A 25,986-nucleotide genomic window follows, 5' to 3' on the forward strand; every position below is an offset into this window, starting at 1 on the left:
AATTTACATCATAAACTAGATTTGTTGTTTAATTTATATACTGAATTTAAATTCTTTATATTGATTATAAATTGGATCAATTTTTCATTTATACTAATTTATACTTAATTTATACTTAATTTAAATAATTTACTTGACTTGACGTCTAATTTCGAAACATACAGGAAAATTCTAAATAAAGTTGAAGCTGAACATACAACACATGATAAGTGTTGGCATATATGAAAGCAGAAGATGAAGAAGAGACTTATGATCATAATGGTTGGAATGTTGAATATTTGGATTGAAATAGTGTATTTTGACCAAGAAGATGAATCATGAATACATGAGCAGTTTCATTATTTAATTCAATGTCTCATGTTATTCACATGTGAAAAGGCTTGAAGGTGAGAGCACAGGTGGGAAAAAGAGGATTGAGAAAGTCTACACTGCCAAAGCATGAGAAACGTTGCTTAATTTGCTTTTATACAAAGAAGTCTATGAAAGACTAACAATTTCGTGCAATTCTTTTAGTTTCCATTTGATGTGATTGATGACTCAATTTTCTAAAACGTTAAAACCAGTTAGAAAAAAAAATTATAATGTCTGATCAATTATTGTATTTTTTCTATCATTTACTAATTTAAAAAAATATAAAGTATGATAATAATAATATATAATAAGATAAATTAACTTAGATAAAAAAATAAAAAATAAAAACCTCAATTTTGAAAATAAACTTACCCAAATTTGGAAAATAATTACCTTTTCGGAAAAATCTTTTCCTTCCTTAAAACATTTTTGAAATGATTATTTTTTAATATAAACTAACAATCGGACTAAGAACTATTATACCTAATGACTAATTTTTTAGTGATACAAAATTTTACAAATGTAAGTATTTTATCTTTTAAGAGACCTTAACTGTAAGAAGTATTTCGCTTTATATGTTTTTATTCCATGTATTTATAATCATTCTCTACTTAATTAACCCCGTAATCAAGTACATATATACATTTAATTTCCTTAATTTAGGACTCGATATCCCTAGTATTTTGTTTTATCCTTCAATTCCTTGATTTGTTGAAATACTAGTGCATATATCCGTGTTTAATAAATCTAAATTTAATTTACTTCATTTTAATTTTTTAATATTTTAATCTGAGTTTATAATTGTTTTCTTAAAATAATATAATTATATGTGAAATTAAATTATTATTTTTTTCATAATAATTTCAATAGAAACTATTATATTATTATCGTTGTGTTATTATGAAAAAAAGTTTTTAAAGGTAATAGAATTTGTAACATCCCAAAATACAGTATAAAACGATACAATAGAATAATCACATATAATAATATTACAACTCAGTCTTTCAAAAGAGATTCAATAGAGATATGGCCGAACGGCCTTACAATATAACGGGAAGTTAAAACTGCACACTAGCTACAACTAGGCCGAACGGTTTACAAAAGAAAAAGGGGTAAAAAATGATCGAACGGTCATCGTACAATTAAACTAACTAATAACCGAACAGTTCTACAAAAGAAGTAGCCAAGAGAGGTACAAATGGTAATACAAAGAAAACCAACAGTTGACCGAACACTTCTACTGTTCGGTCATAACTTCCACCTCGACCAGATTTTCTTCTGCTAGCGCTTCTTCCAGCAACTCATCTCCTTCTGCTCACATCCACACGGATGATCATTGCAACAGGACAAACGACAGAACATACAAAACGGACAAGAAAGGAAAATAGGGTAAGCTTATGTAATTAAATTCAAGTATTAACATAGATTTCACACAATTTAATTAAATGAGCTAGTTCATTCACTTATACATGTAAAGCCTAATACTAGACTCTTACTGTCCGGACTGTATGAACTCTGTGTAGCTACGATGTTCGTGCACCCGGGTGATGTAGTAACTGGGAACCCTCAACAGCTGCCACCCGAGGTTAGTCCTATTTGTCCAAATTAACCATAAGGACTAGGACCTCCTGCCATTCCCACACATGACTTACCCTTCTTTACGTGAGAACGAGTAATCACGGAATATCAGGATGAACCGCCAGCTTAGCATGCCCACATTCATACTTTACCAATTCCAATATACATTCATGAGATATTCCTCCCTAGAATACTCGTTCATAACCATACTCATTTCTTCTACATCATATTCCTTCATCTTTCATTATAATTTAATATATATATATTATATTTTATATATTTTTTGTCATTTTATTTTAATTTTATTATAATATTTTATAAAAATATATTTTTTTAAATATTTGTGGGGTATTCGCCGGTATCCACGGATATCCGCGGGTTTTAAAATATCTGCGGATATTTTTTAAGCGGATATCCGTGTGGGTAGCGGGTCGGGTAGTGGGTGGATTTTTTTTTGTCGGGTCGGATTGCGGGTAGGCACTAGCTGTGCCCGACCTGACCCGTTGCCATCCCTATCTACGTGAGACGTCATCAACAAGATAAGTATGTTTTGAAATATTAATATTTCATAAAATATCTAATTAATAATAGATATTATAACAACTATTTTATATAGATATTTTAAATATATATAGTATAATCCATAATATATTATATGATATATGATATATTATATATAATATAGTATATAACTATAAATATAGTTATCTAATTATTATAACCGAAACATTTTTTGGCATGATTAAAATAGTCAAAGAAATTGTTGTGTTAGAGATAACTATCAACAACAATATTATAAAATCTCAAGACGATTTTGATACCTTGTTTATTATATATGTTATTTATTCGGTGCAATTCATAATATCTGGTAACCGAATCATTTATTATACGGTTATATACCATAATATATATCATCATGAGAATTTCAACAAGACAACATCTTGAAGAAATATATATAAAAATCCATGCCATCAACTATGCAAGTGCAGACTAAGATCTTGTCATAAACAGACTTCATGCTTAAAGTATCATGGAATTCAATTAACAAAGGGAAAGTCTCCTATTGCAAACACTGATTGCCAATTTCGTCAGCAAAGTTCATAATTAACGATCAAGTCCAAGACCGAGCGGTAAATCCCTTTCGGGAGAGAGGTAAAACCCTCTCCAAGCCGAACGGTAAAGTCCGTTCCCTAAGAAGCACTCCTAGGTCAAAGATCGAGCGGTAAATCCCTCTCGGGAGAGAGTTAAAGCCCTCTAAAAGCCGAACGGTAAATCCCGTTCACTAGGAAGCACTCCTAGCTCAAAGCAGAGAGGTAAAGCCCTCTCAAAGCTGAACGATAAAGCCCGTTCCCTAGGAAGCATTCCTAGGTCAAATACCGAGCGGTAAATCCCTCTCGGGAGAGAGGTAAAGCCCTCTCAAAGTCGAACGGTAAAGCCCGTTCACTAGGAAGCACTCCTAGCTCAAAGTAGAGAGGTAAAGCCCTCTCAAAGCTGAATGGTAAAGCCTGTTCCCTATGAAACACTTCTAAGTCAAAGTCAGAGCGGTAAATCCCTCTCGGGAGAGAGATAAAGCCCTCTCAAAGCCGAACGGTAAAGCCCGCACACTAGGAAGCACTCCTAGCTCAAAGCAGAGAGGTAAAGCCCTCTCAAAGCCGAACGATAAAGCTTCTTCCCTAGGAAGAACTTCTAGGTCAAAATCAAAGACCGAGAGGTAAATCCCTCTCGGTTCATGTTGAAGGCCGAGCGGGAAATCCCTCTCGGTTCATGTTGAAGGACGAGCGGTAAATCTCTCTCAGTTAATGTCGAAGGTCGAGCGGTAAAACGATCTCGGTTAATGTTGAAGGCCGAGAGGTAAATCCCTCTCGGATCATGTTGAAGGACGAGAGGTAAATCCCTCTCGGTTCATGTTGAAGGACGAGAGGTATATCCCTCTCGGTTCATATTGAAGGCCGAGTGGTAAATCCCTCTCGGTTCATGTTGAAGGACGAGCGGTAAATCCCTCTCGGTTAATGTCGAAGGTCGAGCGGTAAATCCCTCTCGTTTATAGTTTTTCAATTGACATTCATATTATAAATTAAATACAAATAATTACTAACTTTAAAGAGATTCGTGGTATGTATATATATATATATATATATATATATATATATATATATATATATATATATATATATTATATTTATTAGATTATTAGATATTTTATATAAATATTTAATTTTAAATTAATTTGTTATTATTTTTTATTTGTAATTTTAGTTTAACTTATATTTTTTTTATTACAAATAAAATATCTATATATATATATATTGTATCGTATAAAATATTAATCGAGCGATTGGTGACTAAGACCGGTCGGTCCATCCACTCAGGTCAAAGATTGGGCCGCAATTGGGTTAGCACTTAAGCTATTGTTGGGTCAACAGTCCAGCAGATAATAAAATAATCAAAGAATATCTAATTAAAGATATTGATAAAGCAGGTTATAAACAACCAACCGAATTTTCAGGTAATCTGTTTATATCTTATTCTATTTATATATTATTGGGCTTATATCAGCTTAGGATCCATGACGTAAATTATAAATACAAAGTCAGGGCCGAAAGTCAGGTAGGTTCCACTTATCATTATTCACTCTACGCTACTTTCAAATACTCAATAGTGATAATCATTCACTAAATATTCAACTAAGAGCCGAGGCTCTTCAAATCACACGCCTAACTTGACCGTTGGAGTATCTTTTGCAGGTACATCCTCCCTCGTCAAGAAGGAGACCGATCGGTTTTTGCCAACACTGATAAGCCAATAGCAGGAGTTTGGAAGCGAGTGAGCGGCCCAGACACGTCAGCAGGTTAGTCTCTCGGTCCCAAAAATATCTACCGAAACATATATATATTCAATCCAAAAAAGATTAATGTTATATATAGTTTTTGTGATATTAAATAATTTACCTTCATGTGTATCTCTTACAGTTTATGAATAGCACATGTTTTACCTAGTTCATTTAAAAAGAACACACTCATAACAACGGCTAAATACTAGTTTTACTGACCTCGAAGAATATGCCCAATTGGCCTTCCAATTTGCATAGGAAGCATCTATTACCAGAGTTGTTCTCAGGTTTGTATGTCTTCTAGTAGCAAAGCATTGAAAGACAAGGCAAGCAGAAACACACTCTATAAGGCCTTGAATGAAGCCATTGTTCGCAACATTCAATCTATCTGCAAACTAAAACAACATACTAGTTGAAAATATACATTTTATAACTATCTTTTATACTTATCAAAATTCAGCCACTAGAGAAAGTGGTATAATGGCAATTTTGTAAATATAAAAATTCTTTATAGTCGTTAATTTTAGAAGAGGTATAAATTATTGATTTACACCAGTTAAATATTATATCAGGTATAGATTATTTTACATTTTCAGTTTGTTTTTCCCGCAATACTTTCTTTTCTGTGCAAAACTTCATTTCGATTACCATTGTTGTCTGTTCAGTCGTGTTGAGGTGGTTGGGTAAAGCTCTTGTTCCCATTTGAAGTTGCTCGTGTCTCTCATTCACTGTGCGTTTCTCGTCTTCTTTTTCGCGTTTAAAGTTGTTCACGTTTGGGTAAAGCAACATTTCTCAGCGTCGTCTTTTTCTCTTTCGCACATCAGAGAGCATTTCTCAGCGTCGTCTTCCTCACTTTCAGTGGCTCGAGAGCTCATCCTTCACCATCACAGAGCATCTTCCTCACTTTCAAGTTAGGGTTTTCTCCCGCACTTCCTCATCTTCCACCGATTATAATCTCATTCTACCAATTATAATCCCTTTCCACCGTTTAAAACCCCTTTTCCATCGATCAATCGGTCAATTCTAGGGTTCCTTGGTTCCTTCACGGTTTTGCATCGATTAAACAAGTTCTCCTGAGGGTCTGAGGCAAACATTTTGTATTTTAGTTTCTTTTTGCAGCTTCAATTTACGGTTAGAAGGTGGTCGTGAGCGTGTGCTGCCAGGGAACAACTCTTACAACTCAAAGAGGTATTTTTTATGTTATTGCTGCTTTAATGATATGGTTGATTAATTATACTTTTTCCTGAGAAAATATGTTTATTGCATCTACTGCCTAGATGTTATTCTTTTCCTTTTAATTTGAAAATTGTGGCTAATTAAAATTCTTTAATGTTTAGTGATTGGATTCTTCTGTGCGTATTGCTTTCCTTGATTACCCTGTAAACATGATTATAGATATCTAAATCCACTTCCATTCACATTTTCTAGATATATATGAATGATTTCTAGAAAGCAACGATATATATTTTAATAGTTTAGGAAAGGTTTAATTGCTTGCATTGTCCCTAGTTTGGCTGCAACGTGTCAAAGTAGTCCATTCTTTTAAAAAAATTTCAATTACGTACAAACTTGGTTTAAAAGTGTCAATTTCGTCCAAACGTATGTAAAATTTGCTTCAATCAAGTCCCTTCCGTTAAATTCACCAAAACGGACGTTAATTTTTTAGTTCTCTCTCCTCTGCTCCTCTGCTTCTCTGCTCTGCTCCTCTGCTTCTCTGCTCTGCTCCTTTGGACATTATAAAATAATATAATGATAATATAAAATATAAAATAATACATTAAGCAATTATTAGAAAATTTGAAGATGAATATTATTTTGTTGAAGATGTACTGACACGTTGATATGTTATTTTGTTAACAAATTGCGGCAGTAAAATAGATTTGATTAAATTGTTTTGATTCTTTATACATAATTACTTTAATATTTTTTTAAACTTCATCAAATACAATTCAATTTAAAATGAATATTACTTTTATTTTAAAATAAAATATTAAATTCGTGATAAAAATTATATTTCGCACAATATTTACAAACTATATTTATCATAAAAAAAAAATAAATACATGACAGTAAAATATTGCCACTTATATTATTATCTATGAATAAAAAACTAAATTAGTTAACTCATGGCTACAGTTATATCTTTCACGCAAAATATAAAAACTTTAAATTGTACATATTTACAAAAACATAGGTATTGATATCATCTTTCTCATTTATGAAAAAATCACACAAGATACAAAAATAATAATTACTCTCCAACCAAAACATTTAAAAACTCTAAAACTAAACATACTCTAATGCATATATGATTTAATAAATTTAACATAATTAGAAGTTTGTATTTTAAAAATCTAAAAAACTATCCATATAATTCATCTTGACTTCCTCTAATCATACAATCAGATGAATAAAATCATTCTACTTTTCCTATTTTGAATATTAAAAAATTATTCATATACTTATTAAATTTATTTCAATTAATATAAAGTTATTCACTTTAATAATTTTATATGTAATCATGTGTTTAAATAGTAAATAAAATATTTTTAATTAAATGCATTTTTTTCAAATATCGTTAAAATTAATTTATACACTTAATAATTTTACTTATATATCTTTATTCAAACAGTATAAAATACTACTTTCAATCACACATATTTTCTATAAACCAACGTGTCAGTACATCTTCAACAAAATAATATTCATCTTCAAATTTTCTAATAATTGCTTAATGTATTATTTTATATTTTATATTATCATTATATTATTTTATAATGTCCAGAGGAGCAGAGCAGAGAAGCATAGGAGCAGAGGAGAGAGAACTAAAAAATTAACGTCCGTTTTGGTGAATTTAACGGAAGGGACTTGATTGAAGCAAATTTTACATACGTTTGGACGAAATTGACACTTTTAAACCAAGTTTGTACGTAATTGAAATTTTTTTAAAAGAATGGACTACTTTGACACGTTGCAGCCAAACTAGGGACAATGCAAGCAATTAAACCTTTAGGAAATGAAGGTACCTTATATAGTTTGGTGGCACGAAATGCTTGAAGGTTGATTGTGGGAGTGTATGAAGATGTGCTATGCAGTGATGTAAGTGAAAGAAGTGATGAAGAGGAAAAGGAAGTAGGTGATGCGACACTAGAATTTAGGAGAAAAGATGAGTAAATAAAAGTGAATGGGTGAAGGTAAATATAGAAGAGAAAAATAAATTGCCTCTGTAAAAAAGGACAGTTTAAATATTTAAAAAAGTTTGAAAGTATATGAAAAAAAACTTCGAAGTACACGAAGAAAGTCCCAGAAAATAAATGTGTAGAAACCTTTCTATCTTCATATCCAACTGGCTTTTCATCTCAGAATACCTCTTTCCTCTGTTTTTTTTTTCACGTCCTTTGAGCATGGTACCCACACAATTCCATTTTTGCACGTATACTGTTTCACACCTATAATCCATATTTCCTCTGCCAAAAATTAAACAAATAATTAATTTGGCCAAAAATAAAAACCATAAAAAGATAACGTAAAAAAAACAGAAATTTAAAGAAAACTCATGTTAAAAGGCAAAGAATAGAAAATTCCAATAATTTAAGTGACTACTAATTAAATTCTTTTAACAAAATTTTTTCATAAGAATTATCTTATATCATTAGAAAATAAAATAAAAAAAGTATTTTTGCAAGCAAAATTAAGACTAGAAATCATCAAATTCATATAGGAGATCTTTATTTGAATTACAACTTACCATTTACTATAAAAATGTATTTATAGAAAAAAAAACACAAACATACAGGATTTATCACACATCACATTTCATACAATAGTTAAACAAATATCCTAAACATACCATGAACCTAAACTCAACCATCCGGATATATGTATTGATGTTAAACTATGATAAGTTTTTGCACTTGTAGTAGTGGAACAACTGCCCCCCTCTCCCAAGCTACCACACAAGGCTAATGTGTTTACCACCTATGGACAAAGAATATCAGACCATAAACTAGGACCTTCTGCTACTCCTCATCACATAATCCCCTTCTCTATCTGAGATGGAGCGATTAATATTAGACTGTTAGGATAAATTCCAAAACTGAGTCCCTACATCACTTTACTTGAAACCACCACCAACCATTTCACCCTACAATTCTTGTCCAATCACTCCTCAATTGCATACTCAACATCAAGTATAAAACATCAAACAATTCCATAATTACTTTTAAACAAACTTAAGTCCATACTATAGTTCATAATTACAAGAAATTAAAAGAAATAAAACTTCCAATCCACTTCTAAACAAGTTGCTCATTGTATGCATCACCCATTAAGACCAATTCCCCCTTGCTCAACGAGCCATCACCCAAGTTGCTCATTTTACCATGAATTTCCAAACTCACTCCAGCTAAAACACCACTCTCTAGTCCATAAATCAATCCCACTCATCTATCATCATAATTTGTTAGTTCAGACTCTAGAAAAGTCACAATTGACCCAAAACCAGATCCTAAACCCTAACTTTCATCACAAACCCTGTACTTTAAAATCTCACTAGTCAAAACCCCTAAAATGAGCCAAAAACCATACAAAATCACACCCTATTAACCACCAACCAATTCGACGTCAGATTTCTACTAATTTAAAGCTAGAACAAGCTTTAAATGACCCTAGAACAAACCCAAAAACTCAATTATTCCCATTCGACCCTTACTTCAAAATCTCACCTATCAAAATCTCCTCTTAAGGTTCAAAATCAACCTACAATTTAGCCTACTCTTTACTTCTCAATACAACATCAAATTTTTAACATTGCTCTTCAAAACCGATAGACGCACAAGATTAATCAAGTACAAATCAACATCATCCATGGCATCATAAATCAAATAACCAAGTACTATCATTAAAGAACCAATGACACTAAAACAATCATTGTATTTAAAACCAAATTAACATAACATCGTATCAACCACCACTCATACCTGTAAATTAAAATTATAAAAATCACTAGCTTCCCTCACCTGATTGGGAAAATTGTCACAGCTCTATACAACGTACTACCCCTACCTTAGCTCAAGAAACTCTAAAAACACCTACAAACCATATAATCATGATTACAACAAGTCCTTAGGACGTTTGATTGATAAGGAGCTAGAAATAAAGATAAGATGACACATGCATTCAAACTATTTGATGTGCGTTAAACATAAAAATTAAAGAAAAAAGGAGTAGAAACTAACTTACTCAATAGGAAAAACTGATTAGTAGATAATAGAGAACTCACTGTTGTGATCTCCTAGACACTTTATGATCATCAAATAAATTTCTCAGAAAGCTTATAGCGAAGGGAAAATAAATTCAAAGAATCAGTTAGAGAGACAACAGGTATTTCACATAATGAGACGCGTTTATGAAATCTTATTATATTATTGAATTATTTTAACATTAAAATATCCGATCTCATTATTTTAAGATACCTATAAATTCTAATACTCTATTTTCTAGGTTCTTACAAAAGTAAAGTAAAGAGACTAAAAATATGTCTTATACTAACGATTTTTTATTATATTATTGTATCCATAGACACTAGTTATTATGTTTAAATATTCTTATTTATAATTACATTGATAATCTTTCAATAAGTGTCTTTTTGTCCAATAAAAAATCGATTTAACCATGATATTTTTGTAATTGTTATTATATGGATATGTGAACCATTTATGACAAGAAAATTATTAAATCAAATTTAGAAATCCAAATAATTAGTCACTATATTAATTATGTAAATATTAATTAAAATATTTTGGTGTGTAAAATAGTCTTTTTTATAAATAAAAAATTATAATTAGTTAGTTAATTAGACTTTAAATTGGTTATTGTCATTAGTTTTAAAAGTTTTAGATATTTAATATTATTGATTTTAAATTAGTCTCAAATTTTAAATTAAAAACTAATTTAGTGACAAAAAATGTAATAATATTAGAAACCAATTTACACTCTAATTATTATGAATAATAATAATTTTTTTAGTTTATAAAATAGTATTTAAATTAGTTAATATAATGACTAATTATTATTCATTTCTTAAATTAATTATTATTTATAAAATAGTATTTAAATTTTTTTCTTTACGCTCCTAAAATTTTGTTTTCTATGTCATATATTTTCTATTAAATGGTGATATGCTGAATTAGAAAAATCACTAAGCCATCACGAAATACAGAATAATAAGAAAAATAAAGGATAAGGAAAAAGAATATAGATGAATACACCGGAGAGAAAAAAACATATTTTAATCTAAAATCTTTAGTTACTTTTTTTTTTCTGAGTCTTGGACGTTGATAGGAAAATGAGAGGATTCAGTTGAACCCCTAATGAGTTTCTGAATAAAGAGGCTTTGGGCCTAGCGTGGGCTGCCTCCTTTCTTCCTGTTGAGACGCATTTCCCATTCACACCCCCTTCTGTTGGGGTTTAAGCCCATTCCGCTTCTGCAAACAAAAAAGCGGGTTTGGGCATTGGACTCATTTTGCTTTTGGCACCTCCAACTTTGCTGCTACACCCCTATCTTGGGGCCTGGATAAGAAATTTCGAGTTGCACTCCTGGTTTTTATCTCTGCACTCCTATTCTTAATAGATTTCTTTGTTTTTATTATTTGTTTGATTATTTAGTTTTTACTGTATGTAACTCCTTGTATGATAACCCCCACTCCTATATCTGATGTTTTATTTTTATTTATTTATTGGGCTTGTTTTATTTGTTGCACTCTAAAAAAAAAAGGGAGAAAATAGATAGAAAAAATAATAACAAAAATAATGTTTTAAAGGTTAAGCACATGTGTGACCGCTCGCGTCGTCCTTGTGCTAGAAACCTTTTCTCTTTCTTATAAAAAATAACAAAAATAATGTTTTAAAGGTTAAGCACACGTGTGACCGCTCGCGTCGTCCTTGTGCTAGAAACCTTTTCTCTTTCTTATAAAAAATAACAAAAATAATGTTTTAAAGGTTAAGCACACGTGTGACTGCTCGCGTCGTCCTTGTGCTAGAAACCTTTTCTCTTTCTTATAAAAAAATAACAAAAATATGTTTTAAAGGTTAAGCACACGTGTGACCGCTCGCGTCGTCTTTGTGCTAAAAACACTTTTCTCTTTCTTATAAAAAAATAACGAAAATATGTCTTAAAGGTTAAGCACACGTGTGACCGCTCGCGTCGTCCTTGTGCTAAAAAACATTTTTCTCTTTCTTTTAATAAAAATAACAAAATATGTTTTAAAGGTTGAGCACTCGTGTGATCGTCCGCATCGTCCTAGTGTTCAATACCTTTCTCTCTTATTTAAATAATTAAATAATGATATAAGTACTCGTGTGATCGTCCGCATCAGCCTAGTACTTAATATCTTCAATCTAAAAATTAAATAATGGTATGAGTGCTCGTGCGATCGTCCGCATCAGCCTAGCACTCAATACTCTCAAGTCTTCCTAAATAAGTAGATAACGATATGAGTGCTCGTGTGATCGTTCGCATCGTCCTAGTGCTTAATACCGTTATTTCTCTTTTAAAAAAATAATTAAAAAATATTCAAATATCGTTCTGAAGGTATGAGTACTCGTGTGACCGTCTGCGTTGGCCTAGTACCCATTACCTTCTTTTTCTCAAAAATACCAAAAATATAAAATCTTCAAAAACTAAGAACATCCACATTTTCAAACAACAAAAACAATCTTTTACCCAAAACTACGTGATCCTTGATTCTCCATCAAAAGTGGAGATACGTAGGAGCAAGGTTAGCCCTTGTCAGGTTCACTTCCCCAAAAATTCAAATTTATCCATAATCAATTTCTCAAACAATTCATCAAACAAAATTTTCAAGTAGTTTCTAAAAGAACTACGTAACCCTGATTTCTCATTTTGAATGAGAATACGTAGGAGCAAGGTCAATCCTTGTCGGGCCCAAAAAACTAAAAAATATATTTTGTTCATTTAGAATTTTATTTTAGGGGATAGTTAAACATTTTGAAAACCACATCATATTCTCGCATTTAGTTAAAGGTACTGCCTTAGGGCAGGCGTTGTAGGGTGCTAACACCTTCCCTATGCGTAACCGACTCCCGAACCCAGAATATGGTTTTCGTGGACCGTGTCTTATTATTTTATGGTTTTTCCGTAGTTTTCCTTAATAAACTATGGTGGCGACTCCAAATCTCTTTTTAAAACCCGTTTCTTTTTTGGATCGTCATCCCGTCGCGATTCTGGTTGCGACACATACCAAAAACTAGATTATGACTTCAATCTCTTATGAACTAGAATGTCATTTTGGAGATGTCAACAAATTCGAGGTATGAGACTCGACCGATCATCCTCGACAACATGAATAACATAGGGATGTGATATCCTTCTTAACCACTTGAGTTATCCTTCAATGCATGAAGATAGAGAGGACAACACTGTGACATTCATCAACACGTGCTTGAGAAAGTGCAACCAACGATTATAAGAGTTCCTATGTCAGCCTCTAGAACAATGTTTAGTAACCACGACTTCAATTGCTCATATCCAAATTGCCTTAATATGTGTTCAGGTAGATGTTAGTGTACAATCAGATCCACTCTGATCCAACTAGAGAACATGCTGATTGACAAATGTAAATGATTAATTTGATGTGCTTCATATGAGGCCTAGATCATCCCATCATATATCAAGGCATCCGATTGTGCCATGGCGTCACGTAGACTGAAAATATTCCTCCTCATCACCTAACGTGCGACCTAAGGTGTATCTTCATCATAACTAGGCAACATATGCTTCTTCCCATCGTAGGAAAGTGCTCATATATCTAACTCTAAAAAAAAGTAAAAATGTTTTTCAATAATGAAACAATAAAGGAATCAAAGATTAATATATATATATATATATATATATATACACACACACACACACACACCTCTAAAATGCTTTGTCTCTACAAAGTTGGCACCAAACTGCTTGTATAGTACAAATGAGCCAATTTAGCAACTCCCTAGACATATCTACCACATGATAGTAGGTCTTTGAAGAACATCAAGTATGATATACGGATGAAAGTGGAGTTCTTATCTATAAAAATAGTGCATCCACAAGATGAAACAAGTAGGCCAGTGCGTCACATTGCCATTGCCAGTTGTCATAATAGTCCTTATATAGGTCTCTCAATCAGCCCAGTCTTACTTGGGGACCATGATATTACCTCAACTCATATGTATCGCTTGTGTAGTCCATGCCCAATAGGTCCATGAGAGTTTCCAAAGCCACTTCAAAGTCTAAGACTTCATTCAGAAAAAATGGTCTTACTATAGACAAATGTAGCAATGTGGACATGTCATCTAATGTGATAGTCATCTCACTAACAAGGACATGAAAAATGTTTATCTCTCTATTCCATCTCTCAGTGAACTCCAATCTCAACCTCTTATTGGTATAATCATAATAAATATTGCATAGAGGCATCAAACTAAAAATCATGACAAAAATTTGAACAACCAAATGACATGCTTCATATTTATTTACTTTTTTTTTCCGTGGAAGAACAACTTTTATCTCTCCTCGGTCATAGATAAAACAATTGCGTATAAAATTGAAATAACTAAACAATCATCAAAAGGAAAAAAATTCAACTACTTTATTAACTTGACCCTACCACAAACTGAAAATGAAACATAATCAACATAACTTGTCAACAATGATGTATCATGTGGACCTCCAAGAAATCTACCTACTTCATGTTCTTCTTAAACAATATCTATGTGTTACTCAACAACATTATACTGATCTTCATTAACATCCTCTTACTGCTTATCAAGATAAGAATGAGAAATATCGTCGCTTCTCCAAGACTACCCCTTCGACGAGCAAATGATGTAGATCTCCTTTTGTTTTCACCTTGTATAGAACTCTCACCAGAGTACGTAGAGACACCTCGAGTTATTGCCATTTTGATAACAAACAAATTAAGAAAAAAAATTAAAACCAATACGCATAACAAATAACTAAATTTAAAGAGAATAAATAAAAAAAACAACAACCCATATAAATCCTAAAACCATAACAAATAAACAAACCCTAAACCCTAAAGTATAAACTCTAACGAAGAACAGACAAAATCCATAAAATTAAAATAAATTAATAAAACCATAAGCCAATAAAAATAAATTAAAACAAAATTTAAAAAAAAATATTAAAATAAAAATTATATATATATATATATATATATATATATATATATATATATATTTAAATCCTTAACCCATCCCAAACTCTAAACAACAACCTATAAAATAAATAAAATTAAAAATTTAACAAAACCATAAGCAATTAAAAATAAAAAAAAAATCAAAGAAAAATTAAAATAATGATTATATATATATATATATCGGACTTTGAAATTTAGTCTAATTATTATCGAATTTAGAGATAATATCAGATTTTAAATAAGGAGTTCATTGGTTCTCAATGAAACATTTACAAATTTAGATAATAGTTTAGGAAACGAAGGTATACCTTATATAGTTTGGTGGCACGAAATGCTTGAAGGTTGATTGTGGGAGTGTATGAAGATGTGCTATGCAGTGATGTAAGTGAAAGAAGTGATGAAGAGGAAGAGGAAGTAGGTGATGCGACACTAGAATTTAGGAGAAAAGATGAGTAAATAAAAGTGAATGGGTGAAGGTAAATATACAAGAGAAAAATAAATTGCCTCTGTAAAAAGGACAGTTTAAATATTTAAAAAAGTTTGAAAGTATATGAAAAAAAACTTCGAATTACACGAAGAAAGTCCCAGAAAATAAATGTGTAGAAACCTTTCTATCTTCAAATCCAACTGCCTTTTCATCTCAGAATACCTCTTTCCTCTGTTTTTTGTTTCACGTCCTTTGAACATGGTACCCAAACAATCCTTCTAATTTTCAACAACAATTCCATTTTTGCACGTACACTCCTTCAGACCTATCATTCATATTTCCTCTGCCAAAAATTAAACAAATAATTAATTTGACCAAAAATAGAAACCATAAAAAGATAATGTAAAAAAACAGAAATTCAAAAAAAACTCATGTTAAAAGGCAAAGAATAGAAAACTCCAATAATTTGAGTGACTACTAATTAAATTCTTTTAGTTTTTTTTATACTTTGCAACAACAAATTTTTTTCATAAGAATTATCTTATATCATTAAAAAAGAAATATAAAAAAAGGAAGTATTTTTACAACCTCAAATAATCTAAGAGAGACTAGAATCATCTAATTCAATAGGAGATCTTTATTTGAATTACAACTTACCATTTACTATAAAAATGTATTTATAGAAAAAAAACACAACATACAGGATTTATCACACATCACATTTCATACAATAGTTAACACATCCTAAACATACCATGAACCTAAACCAACCATCCGGATATATGTATGATGTTAAAACTACACCCACAAGTAATAATGTGTTTACCACTTATGGACAAAGAATACCAGACCATAAACTAGGACCTTCTGCTACTCCTCATCACATAATCCCCTTCTCTATCTAAGATGGAGCGATTAATATTAGAGTGTTAGGATAAATTCCAAAACTGAGTCCCTACATCAATACATCACTTTACTTGAAACCACTACCAACCATTTCACCCTACAATTCTTGTCCAATCACTCCTCAATTGCATACTCAACATCAAGTATAAAACATCATACAATTCCATAATTACTTTTAAACAAACTTAAGTCCATACTATAGTTCATAATTACAAGAAATTAAAAGAAATAAAACTTCCAATCCACTTCTAAACAAGTTGCTCATTGTATGCATCACGCATTAAGACCAATTCCCCCTTGCTCAACGAGCCATCACTCGCTCTACGAATAGCAAAACAGAGGGTTCTCGTTGCTCAATGAGAACTCTCACTCAACCACTACTATACTCGTATTTTTCACCCAAACCAACTCGCCCAATCATATGGCTCGCTCTATGAATGCAAAAATAGAGAGAGTTGCTCGCTCAGCGAGCCTAGACTCGCTTAGCGAGTTTGCAGAATTATGCATAACCTGCACTCCTTAAACTGCACTCCTTAAACCTCACATATCCTAACTAATACACTTCTACAAACATCTACAACTTCCATATGATTTTTAAACCTCAATTGACCTATCCAAATGTGAATTATCCAACTTAAACCTTATTAAACTCATTTTACCATGAATTTTCAAACTCACTCCAACTAAAACACCACTCTATAGTCCATAAATCAATCCCACTCATCTATCATCATAATTTGTTAGTTCATACTCTAGAAAAGTCACAATTGACCCAAAACCAGATCCTAAACCCTCACTTTCATCACAAACCCTGTACTTTAAAATCTCACTAGTCAAAACCCCTAAAATGAGCCAAAAACCATACAAAATCACACCCTATTAACCACCAACCAATTCGACATCAGATTTCTACTAATTTAAAGCTAGAACAAGCTTTAAATGACCCTAGAACAAACCCAAAAACTCAATTCTTCCCATTCGACCCTTACTTCAAAATCTCACCTATGAAAACCTCCTCTTAAGGTTCAAAATCAACCTACAATTTAGCCTACTCTTTACTTCTCAATACAACATCAAATTTTTAACATTGCTCTTCAAAACCGATAGACGTACAAGATTAATCAAGTACAAATCAACATCATCCATGGCATCATACATCAAATAACCAAGTACTATCATTAAAGAACCAATGACACTAAAACAATCATTGCAATTAAAACCAAATTAACATAACATCGTATCAACCACCACTCATACCTGTAAATTAAATTTATAAAAATCACTAGCTTCCCTCACCTGATTGGGAAAACTGTCACAGCTCTATACAACGTACTACCCTTACCTTAGCTCAAGAAACTCTAAAAACACCTACAAACCATATAATCATGATTAGAGCAAGTCCTTAGGACGTTTGATCGATAAGGAGCTAGAAATAGAGATAAGATGACACAAGTGTTCAAACTATTTGATGTGCGTTAAACATAAAAATTAAAGAAAAAAGGAGTAGAAACTAACTTACTCAATAGGAAAAACTGATTAGTAGATAATAGAGAACTCACTGTTGTGATCTCCTAGACACTTTATGATCATCAAATAAATGTCTCAGAAAGCTTATAGAGAAGGAAAAATAAATTCAAAGAATGAGTTAGAGAGACAACAAGTATTTCACATAATGAGACGCGTTTATGAAATCTTATTTATATTATTGAATTATTTTAACATTAAAATGTTCGGTCTCATTATTTTAAGATACCTATAAATTCTAATACTCTATTTTCTAGGTTCTTACAAAAGTAAAGTAAAGAGACTAAAAATATATCGTATACTAACGATTTTTTATTATATTATTGTATCCATAGACACTAGTTATTATGTTTAAATATTCTTATTTATAATTACATTGATAATCTTTCAATAAGTTTCTTTTTGTCCAATAAAAAATCGATTTAACCATGATATTTTTCTAATTGTTATTATATGGATATGTGAACCATTTATGACAAGAAAATTATTAAATCAAATTTAGAAATCCAAATAATTAGTCACTATATTAATTATGTAAATATTAATTAAAATATTTTGGTGTGTAAAATAGTCTTTTTTATAAATAAAAAAATTATAATTAGTTAGTTAATTAGACTTTAAATTGGTTATTGTCATTAGTTTTAAAAGTTTTAGATATTTAATATTATTGATTTTAAATTAGTCTCAAATTTTAAATTAAAAACTAATTTAGTGACAAAAAATGTAATAATATTAAAAACCAATTTACACTCTAATTATTATGAATAATAATAATTTTTTTAGTTTATAAAATAGTATTTAAATTAGCTAATATAATGACTAATTATTATTCATTTCTTAAATTAATTATTATTTATAAAATAGTATTTAAATTTTGTTCTTTACGCTCCTAAAATTTTGTTTTCTATGTCATATATTTTCTATTAAATGGTGATATGCTGAATTAGAAAAATCACTAAGCCATCACGAAATACAGAATAATAAGAAAAATAAAGGATAAGGAAAAAGAATATGGATGAATACACTGGAGAGAAAAAACATATTTTAATCTAAAATCTTTAGTTACTTTTTTTTTTTTGAGATTCCATTTACAAGAATTATTTCAATATTGAAAAAAGTATACGAATATTGAAATTTACCATAAGAATGGTCAATATTGATCTTAATATAACAGGAAAGTAATTCCTATTATAAGGAATATGAAAATTATTTATTTAAAATAATAATAATAATCATAATAATAATAAGAAAAAAAAATCAAAATTTAAACACAAGTTTAAAATAATGTTACCTGCTTTAGTTTGTACCGGATCTTGAAAACTTTCACTATTGTCATGTCATAAAGAGCGTCTCCAAAATTATTTAAGAAGTTGAAATATGCATCACGCCAAGAATGTCTTATTAAGATTGAGCCAAACACTCCCCAAAAACTTATATTATGTCATTAATATAATATAAGCTTTTGGAGAAGATTCATTAATCACATGCAAGAGAGGAAGGTAGTAGAAAGGAAAAAAACACATAATGTATTAGTACAGAACATGACTCAAAAATCAATAATTATGTCATTTCCAACGTTTTGAAGATTCATCAAATTATTGTATGACTAACAACTTCACAATCATAATAGGCTTCCTGAACAACCATTACAAAATAAAAATGGAGAAGAAAGAAACATTTAAAGAAAATAAATGTTTAGAAATCTTCCTCAGTTATCGATATCCAGAGTACCTCTTTCCTCTCTTTTTTTTTGTCCTTTGAGCATGGTACCCTCACAATCATTCTAATCTTCAAATTCCATTTTCTCTGGCAAAAATTAAGCAAATTATATTAATTTCGCCTCAAATAGAAACAATAAAAAGATAACGTAAAAAAACAAATTCAAAACAAACTTATATTAAAAGGCAAAGGAATAGAAAACTCCAATAATTTAAGTTACTACTAATTACAACTTACCATTTATTATAAATAATGTATTTATAGAAATAATTATATCTATTATCCATGAAACTAATATTGCAATGTTTAAACATACAAAAGAAAAACCAACTTATTATGAGAATGTCAACAATTTTGAGACAAAATTGAAAGAGATAAAAAAAAGAGACTGAAAATATGTCTTATGCTAACGATTTTTTATTATTTTATTCTATCCATAGACATTAGTTATTATCTTTAAGTAATATTCTTATTTTCAATTACATTGTTAATATTTCATTAAATTTCTTTTTATCTAATAAAAAATCGATTTAACCATAATATTTTTGTAATTATTATTATTTGGAAATGTGAATCATTTATGACAAGAAACTCATTAATCAAATTTAGAAGTCAAAATAATTAATTATGTGGATATCAATTAGAAATTATAAGTATGTAAAATAGTCTTTTTTATAAATAAAAAATTATAATTAATTTGTTAATTAGACTTTAAATTGATCATTGTCATTAGCTATCAAAGTTTTACATATTTAATATTATTAATTTTAAATTAGTCTCTAATTTTAAATTAAAAAATAATTTAATGAAAAAAAAACTTAATAATTATAATAATAATAAAACAAAAAAAATCAAAATTTTAACACAAGGTTAAAATAATGTTACCTGTAGCTATGTTTTGTAGCAGATTTTGAAAACTTTCACTGTTGTCATGACATAACTTATTTAAGAACTTGAAATATGGATGACGCCAAGACTGTACTATTAAGATTGAGCCAAACACTCCCCAAAAACTTATAGCAAATCCAATTGTCATACTTATATAATATTCACGATTGAAAATCAAATTGTCATCCTCTTGAAATTTAATAATTGGTCCTTGTCTTGCCACTACATCAATGCACAATTCCTTTAATGGTGGTCCACAGAGATCAACATTATCTTCATATTTGGATGCATCGAAACTCTGTAATTGTGTGCCAGTAGGAATTTTTCCAGATAAATTATTATGTGACAAATCTAACCCAGTGAGTCGGTCAATTTGAGCAAGACTGGAAGGAATAGAACCAACAAGTTGGTTTCGTGACAAATCAAGAAATTCAAGTGATGTTAACTCTCCAACATTTGAAGGAATATTCCCTGTCAATTGGTTTCTTGATAGATTCAATGACACCAATCCAAATAAACCCTCAATTTCTTTTGGAATTTCTCCTGATAATTGATTGCTAGAGAGATCAATGCTATTTAAAAGTGATAATCCCATGTCTGTGAACATTTGTTCTGAACCTTTCCACATTAATAATGTATTCAAATTGTATGAAAAGTAAACTTTGATACCACTAGTGTTGACCATGTTGACCAAATATTGATGACCTCGATAATAATCTCTCAAAGAAGTCATTTGAGCCACTGAGAAGTTTTTTATGCATTTAGGAATTTGTCCAGATAGGTTGTTTAGCGAGAGATCTAAGAGTTGAATGCTTTTTAGATAACAAATTTCCAATGGTAAACTTCCATTCAAATAATTTCTTCTTAAGCTTAAAAATTGCAACTTTGATAATTCCTTCCCAATCCAATTTGGGATATATCCTGATAATCTATTTTCTGATATATCTACCATCACTAACTTTGTGCAGTTCCTTAGGGAGGAAGGGATTTCACCTATTAAGTTATTGCTTCTCAATAACAAAACTTGAAGTTCAAGGAGTGATCCCATTGAAGAAGGAATCTCTCCTGAAAACTTGTTTTGACTCATATTTAAGTAAGCCAATGACTTCAAATGGGTCCAACAGTTCGGAATTTTTCCAGAAAACTTATTATTTGAAAGGTCTAATTGGTGTAAAGATTCAGCTACACCATTAGAACATAAAAGTGAAAAAGAATTTGTGAATTTATTGTTTGATAGATCAAGAGATATTGAGCCTCGTAAAAATGGCGGAACATGACCTTCAAATTGATTTGATGCAAGACTAAGAGAATAATAATGATTCTCTATTGGCAAATTTGGAATCGTACCTTGTAAATTATTAGATGAAATATCAATACTTATCCAATTTGACAATCCAAATTTGGTCCAAAACCATTCTGGAACCGTACCTGATATTCCACTATTTGAAATGTCAAGGGAGTCAAATACATTTTGTGTCTCGAGCCATTTGGGAAATAATGAACCAAGCTTGCAAGACCTCAATTCAATAGTAACCAATTGAAAAGTTGAAGCCCAATTTTGAGTAACTTCTAAAGTAAGTAAGTTATCTGACAACATCAATATCCTTAACTTTGTCATATTAAAAAAATGAGAGTCAGTTAACACACCTTTCAAAGAGTTTGACTTCAAGGATAATTCCTCAAGTTGTGTTGGAAATCGAAGATCTTCAGAAATTGTCCCATTTAGCTTGTTATTATCAAGGTACAATTTTTTTAATGATGGGAACAATTTGAGGGTGTTAGGCAAAGTACCGCTAATTTGATTGATACTGAGATCCAACGTTTCCAACTTTGCAAATATTGAGAAATCAGGTAATGTGCCATTGATTTTATTTTGACCGAGATTTAGTTCTGGCAATGAGTATCTAGAACATCCAGACAAATGATTAAATATCACTGTGAGATCTTCACTCAACTTATTATGAGACAAATCCAATAACTCCAAAGTACATGTGCTCCCAAATGATTTTGGAACACCACCTTCTAAAGAGTTATATCCAATTGACAACTGCTCCAAATGAGATGGCAATCCAGTGCCTTCAGGTATCTTCCCACTCAATTGATTGTCAGAAAGATCCAACTTTTTTAAATTTGAAAATGCTGAAAAGTCAGGTACGGAGCCTCTGATTTGATTCGATTTCAAACTCAACTCTTGTAGTGAGTATCTAACACAACCACTGGAGAAATTATGAAGAATTGACGAAAGGTTTTCGATCATATTGTTTTCAGATATGTATAATGAACGTAGGGTGCATATATTCATTAATGATTTCAAATCCTCACCCTTCAAGAGGTTCCAACTAAGGTCAAGGTCAACAAGGTTGGAAGTGGTGTTTGACAGCCACGGGAATATCATCGGTTGTGTGAAGGAGTTACTAGAAAGATCAAGGACAGATAGAGAAGTAGAAAAATTGAAGTTGGAAGGGTTGAATGAAAGGAGGAAATGATCGGAAAGGCCACAATGAATTAAACTGAGTTCTCTTAGTTTTGGTAGCTTGGCAATGATTCGAAGGCAGCTAGGAGAACTGTTAAAATTAGATATGGAAATGAAGGAAAGATGGGTTAAAGAATTAAGATTAGATAACCATTGATCACTATTGACAATTTTTAGAGCACTATCATATCCTCCAAGATAGAGTTTATTCAAATTTGAAAGGTTTCCTAGTTGGAAAGGAATGTATCCTTCAAAAGAATTGTAGCTGAGATCAAGATACCGCAGCCGAGAGAGATTTCCGATCTGAGATGGCACACTTCCCTCAAAAGAATTGTAGCTGAGATCAAGATACCGCAGCCGAGAGAGATTTCCGATCTGAGATGGTACACTTCCCTCAAAAGAATTGTAGCTGAGATCAAGATACTCCAACCGAGAGAGATTTCCAAGTTCACGAGGTATTGAACCATTCAGATAATTATTATGAGCAAGATTCAAATATTTCAAATGAGAAAGAGAACTTATCTGAGTTGGAATTTGTCCGCTAAAATGACATGAAGAGAGATCAAGATATCTCAAGTTGGTAAGAGAGCCAAGAAACTCTGGAATATTAGTGTCTCCAAAATCATTGAAACTGAGGTTCAAATACTGTAACTGGCGCAACTCCATTAACGACTTGTGGATCTCTCCGCTGATGTAACGCCCAGAGACTGCATAATATTGGCCAAGATTAAAATATTTATAATAAATTTCTCCGTGAAGGTCCAGGCTTATAATATGAGCGGTGAGGTTGGTGCAGCGAATCCCCTTCCATTGGCAACAGTCGGGAATGGTCCAAGACGAGAGCATGCCGTAATCATGAACAATGGCAGCCTTGAATTGAAGGAGTGCTTCCCTCTCCTTTGGAAGGCATCTGATATGGTGTTGTCCAAAAGCAACCTGCAACACCACACTCACCACAAACATAAACATCATCACTTTCAGATTATTCATGATGATGAAATAGAGAGGGTGAATAGTATAGAATTAGATTGATATGTGTTCTGAATTTATCACTCCCAATACCCACATTTATACTCACACCAACTCCTTCATTACCTATACTGCTGTTCTAAGTCATCGTCGTGTTTGCCTGTTTTCCATTTTTTTGTTCATCATATCAACTAATTTTTGTGGTCCATTAATAATTTTATTATGCATTTAATGCATGCAAGATTTCAATATCAATTGACTACGAAGAAGGCTTGTGTATTTTCATTTTAAACGACAATATTATATGAAAATCAAAACATCAAACTCCTCCTTACAAATAATTAATGAATTGGAAGTTAATATTTGAAAACAAAATTAAGAAAGTGCTCTCAAAATTAAAAAAATTGTAAGTTCCACCAAATACTTAGAAAATATTTTAATAGTGAAAGCTCATGTCACCATTGTTATAAAATTTGAATATAGTATTACAGAATATCTTGTACAGAGGACGATGATGTTGTTCGGCAATATTTTCATTCCGTTTCTTTCGCAAGGATTGTATTTTTTTTTTTCTGTTCCCGCAAGGTTTGTGATTGAGTTGTTGAACACTTCCTTAAACCACGACGTATTTTCCTGGTTTAGTGGGCAAATTGACTCACTCCTAACTCTATAAATAAAGTCTTTCATTTTTAAAATATTAATTTTTTTTTCTTTTTCTAAAAATATTTTGGATTAATTTTTATTTTTTTTAAAAATTCTTGCTAGTTCGGCTTTTATTCCTAATCTTATTCTTTTTAATTTGGGGTATTGGGACAAAATGTAAAAAATATTGCCAAATTAAAAAGGAAACTTCAATACATCTTGTGATTATTGGAAAATTAGACATTGGTTTTTATTCAAATAAAATGACATGCATGGAAACGCCTCCACTTTTCCACCCTTGTCACTTTTCTCATTATCAATGGTGGGAAATTTTTTGGAACAATAATTCTATTCCAATCGATTGACTTATCCGAAGACTTGTGAAAAAGAAAGGTAACTAACATGAACTGAAAATTTTTAAATTAAACGACAATTTTATGTGAAAAATAATCGATCAAATGTTTCCTTAGGTAATCGTCTTTTAACTTTTAACAACTTCTAATATTTGCAATAGCTTCTTTTATGAATAGCAAGATGGTTAATTTGACATAGAAAGAGTTCAAATAAACAGTCCAACAGTTTACAAATGACTAAAAAAATAACGTTATTTATTTCCATGTAGAAATAAAACGTTATCTAAAATAAATACCATTAGGAAATTTATATTTTGTGTGATTTTTATTAAAATTTGTGAAATTATTTTTAATTTTTTTTTATAAATTTTTTAAGTTCTACGAAAAAAATGATTTAAATAATAAAAATCCAGATAGGTCATAAGTTAATTCATATGGAATCAACGTTGGCAGCAGCATCTGGGGCCGACAAAAGGAGCAGTGGAAGTGAAGGAATGATCAAGAGAGTAATGAGAAGAAAGGTTTTGCTAATTCGTTTTCAAACAATTGTTTCTTCAAATTAAAAGAAAAAAAAAACAATAACAAGCCGGATAAAATACTCGTTATTGTAATACAAACAGTTTATGTCACAACTTTTACCTCGGTTGAAAAAAAGTTAACAATTACATTAAAAATATATATATGGTGCAAAGTAATTTCCAAATTACATTTATAAAGAAGAATAAAAAGAAAAAGTGCATAGAAATAAAAGTAGAAATGAAAGTAATTTCACATTTTATTATGTTAAAGATTGACTTATATTTAAAGTATTATTTTTATATTATTTTTTTTCATTTTTTTTGTAACATCCCAACGACCTATCTTTGTAAAACTGATTTGTAGTATTATTAACATGTGATTATTCTATTATATAGTTTTATACTGTATTATTGGGATGTTACATTAATGATATCAGAACGGTTTTGTTACTACTAGACATGCCACCATGAGCGATGGAAAAAAGGGAGCAAATCCATAACTTCAAAAGGCGCTGAGAGCGCGTAAGAGCTTGGATAAAGGCGTCGTTAATGACATGGTGGTCGCTTGGTCGAGATGGTCAAAACCAT

At 30.9% G+C, this 25,986-nt stretch overlaps 1 protein-coding gene across 1 annotated transcript; it reads right to left on the reverse strand.

Moving 5' to 3' along the window:
- Nucleotides 1-9,054: 9,054 nt before the first annotated feature.
- On the reverse strand, nucleotides 9,055-23,906 carry LOC148199530 (receptor-like protein EIX2). Its single transcript, XM_088112692.1, has 5 exons — nucleotides 23,198-23,906; nucleotides 22,284-23,125; nucleotides 22,091-22,220; nucleotides 20,441-21,871; nucleotides 9,055-9,179 (listed from the first exon to the last, which is right to left on the reverse strand). Exons 1-5 carry the CDS (start codon nucleotides 23,904-23,906, stop codon nucleotides 9,055-9,057), a joined length of 3,237 nt encoding a protein of 1,078 aa, XP_087968818.1.
- Nucleotides 23,907-25,986: the final 2,080 nt, after the last annotated feature.

This window comes from Vigna umbellata, chromosome 4 (assembly GCF_029865625.1).
Source record: "Vigna umbellata cultivar VRB3 chromosome 4, Vumbellata_1.0, whole genome shotgun sequence".
Classification (NCBI taxonomy): Eukaryota; Viridiplantae; Streptophyta; class Magnoliopsida; order Fabales; family Fabaceae; genus Vigna; species Vigna umbellata.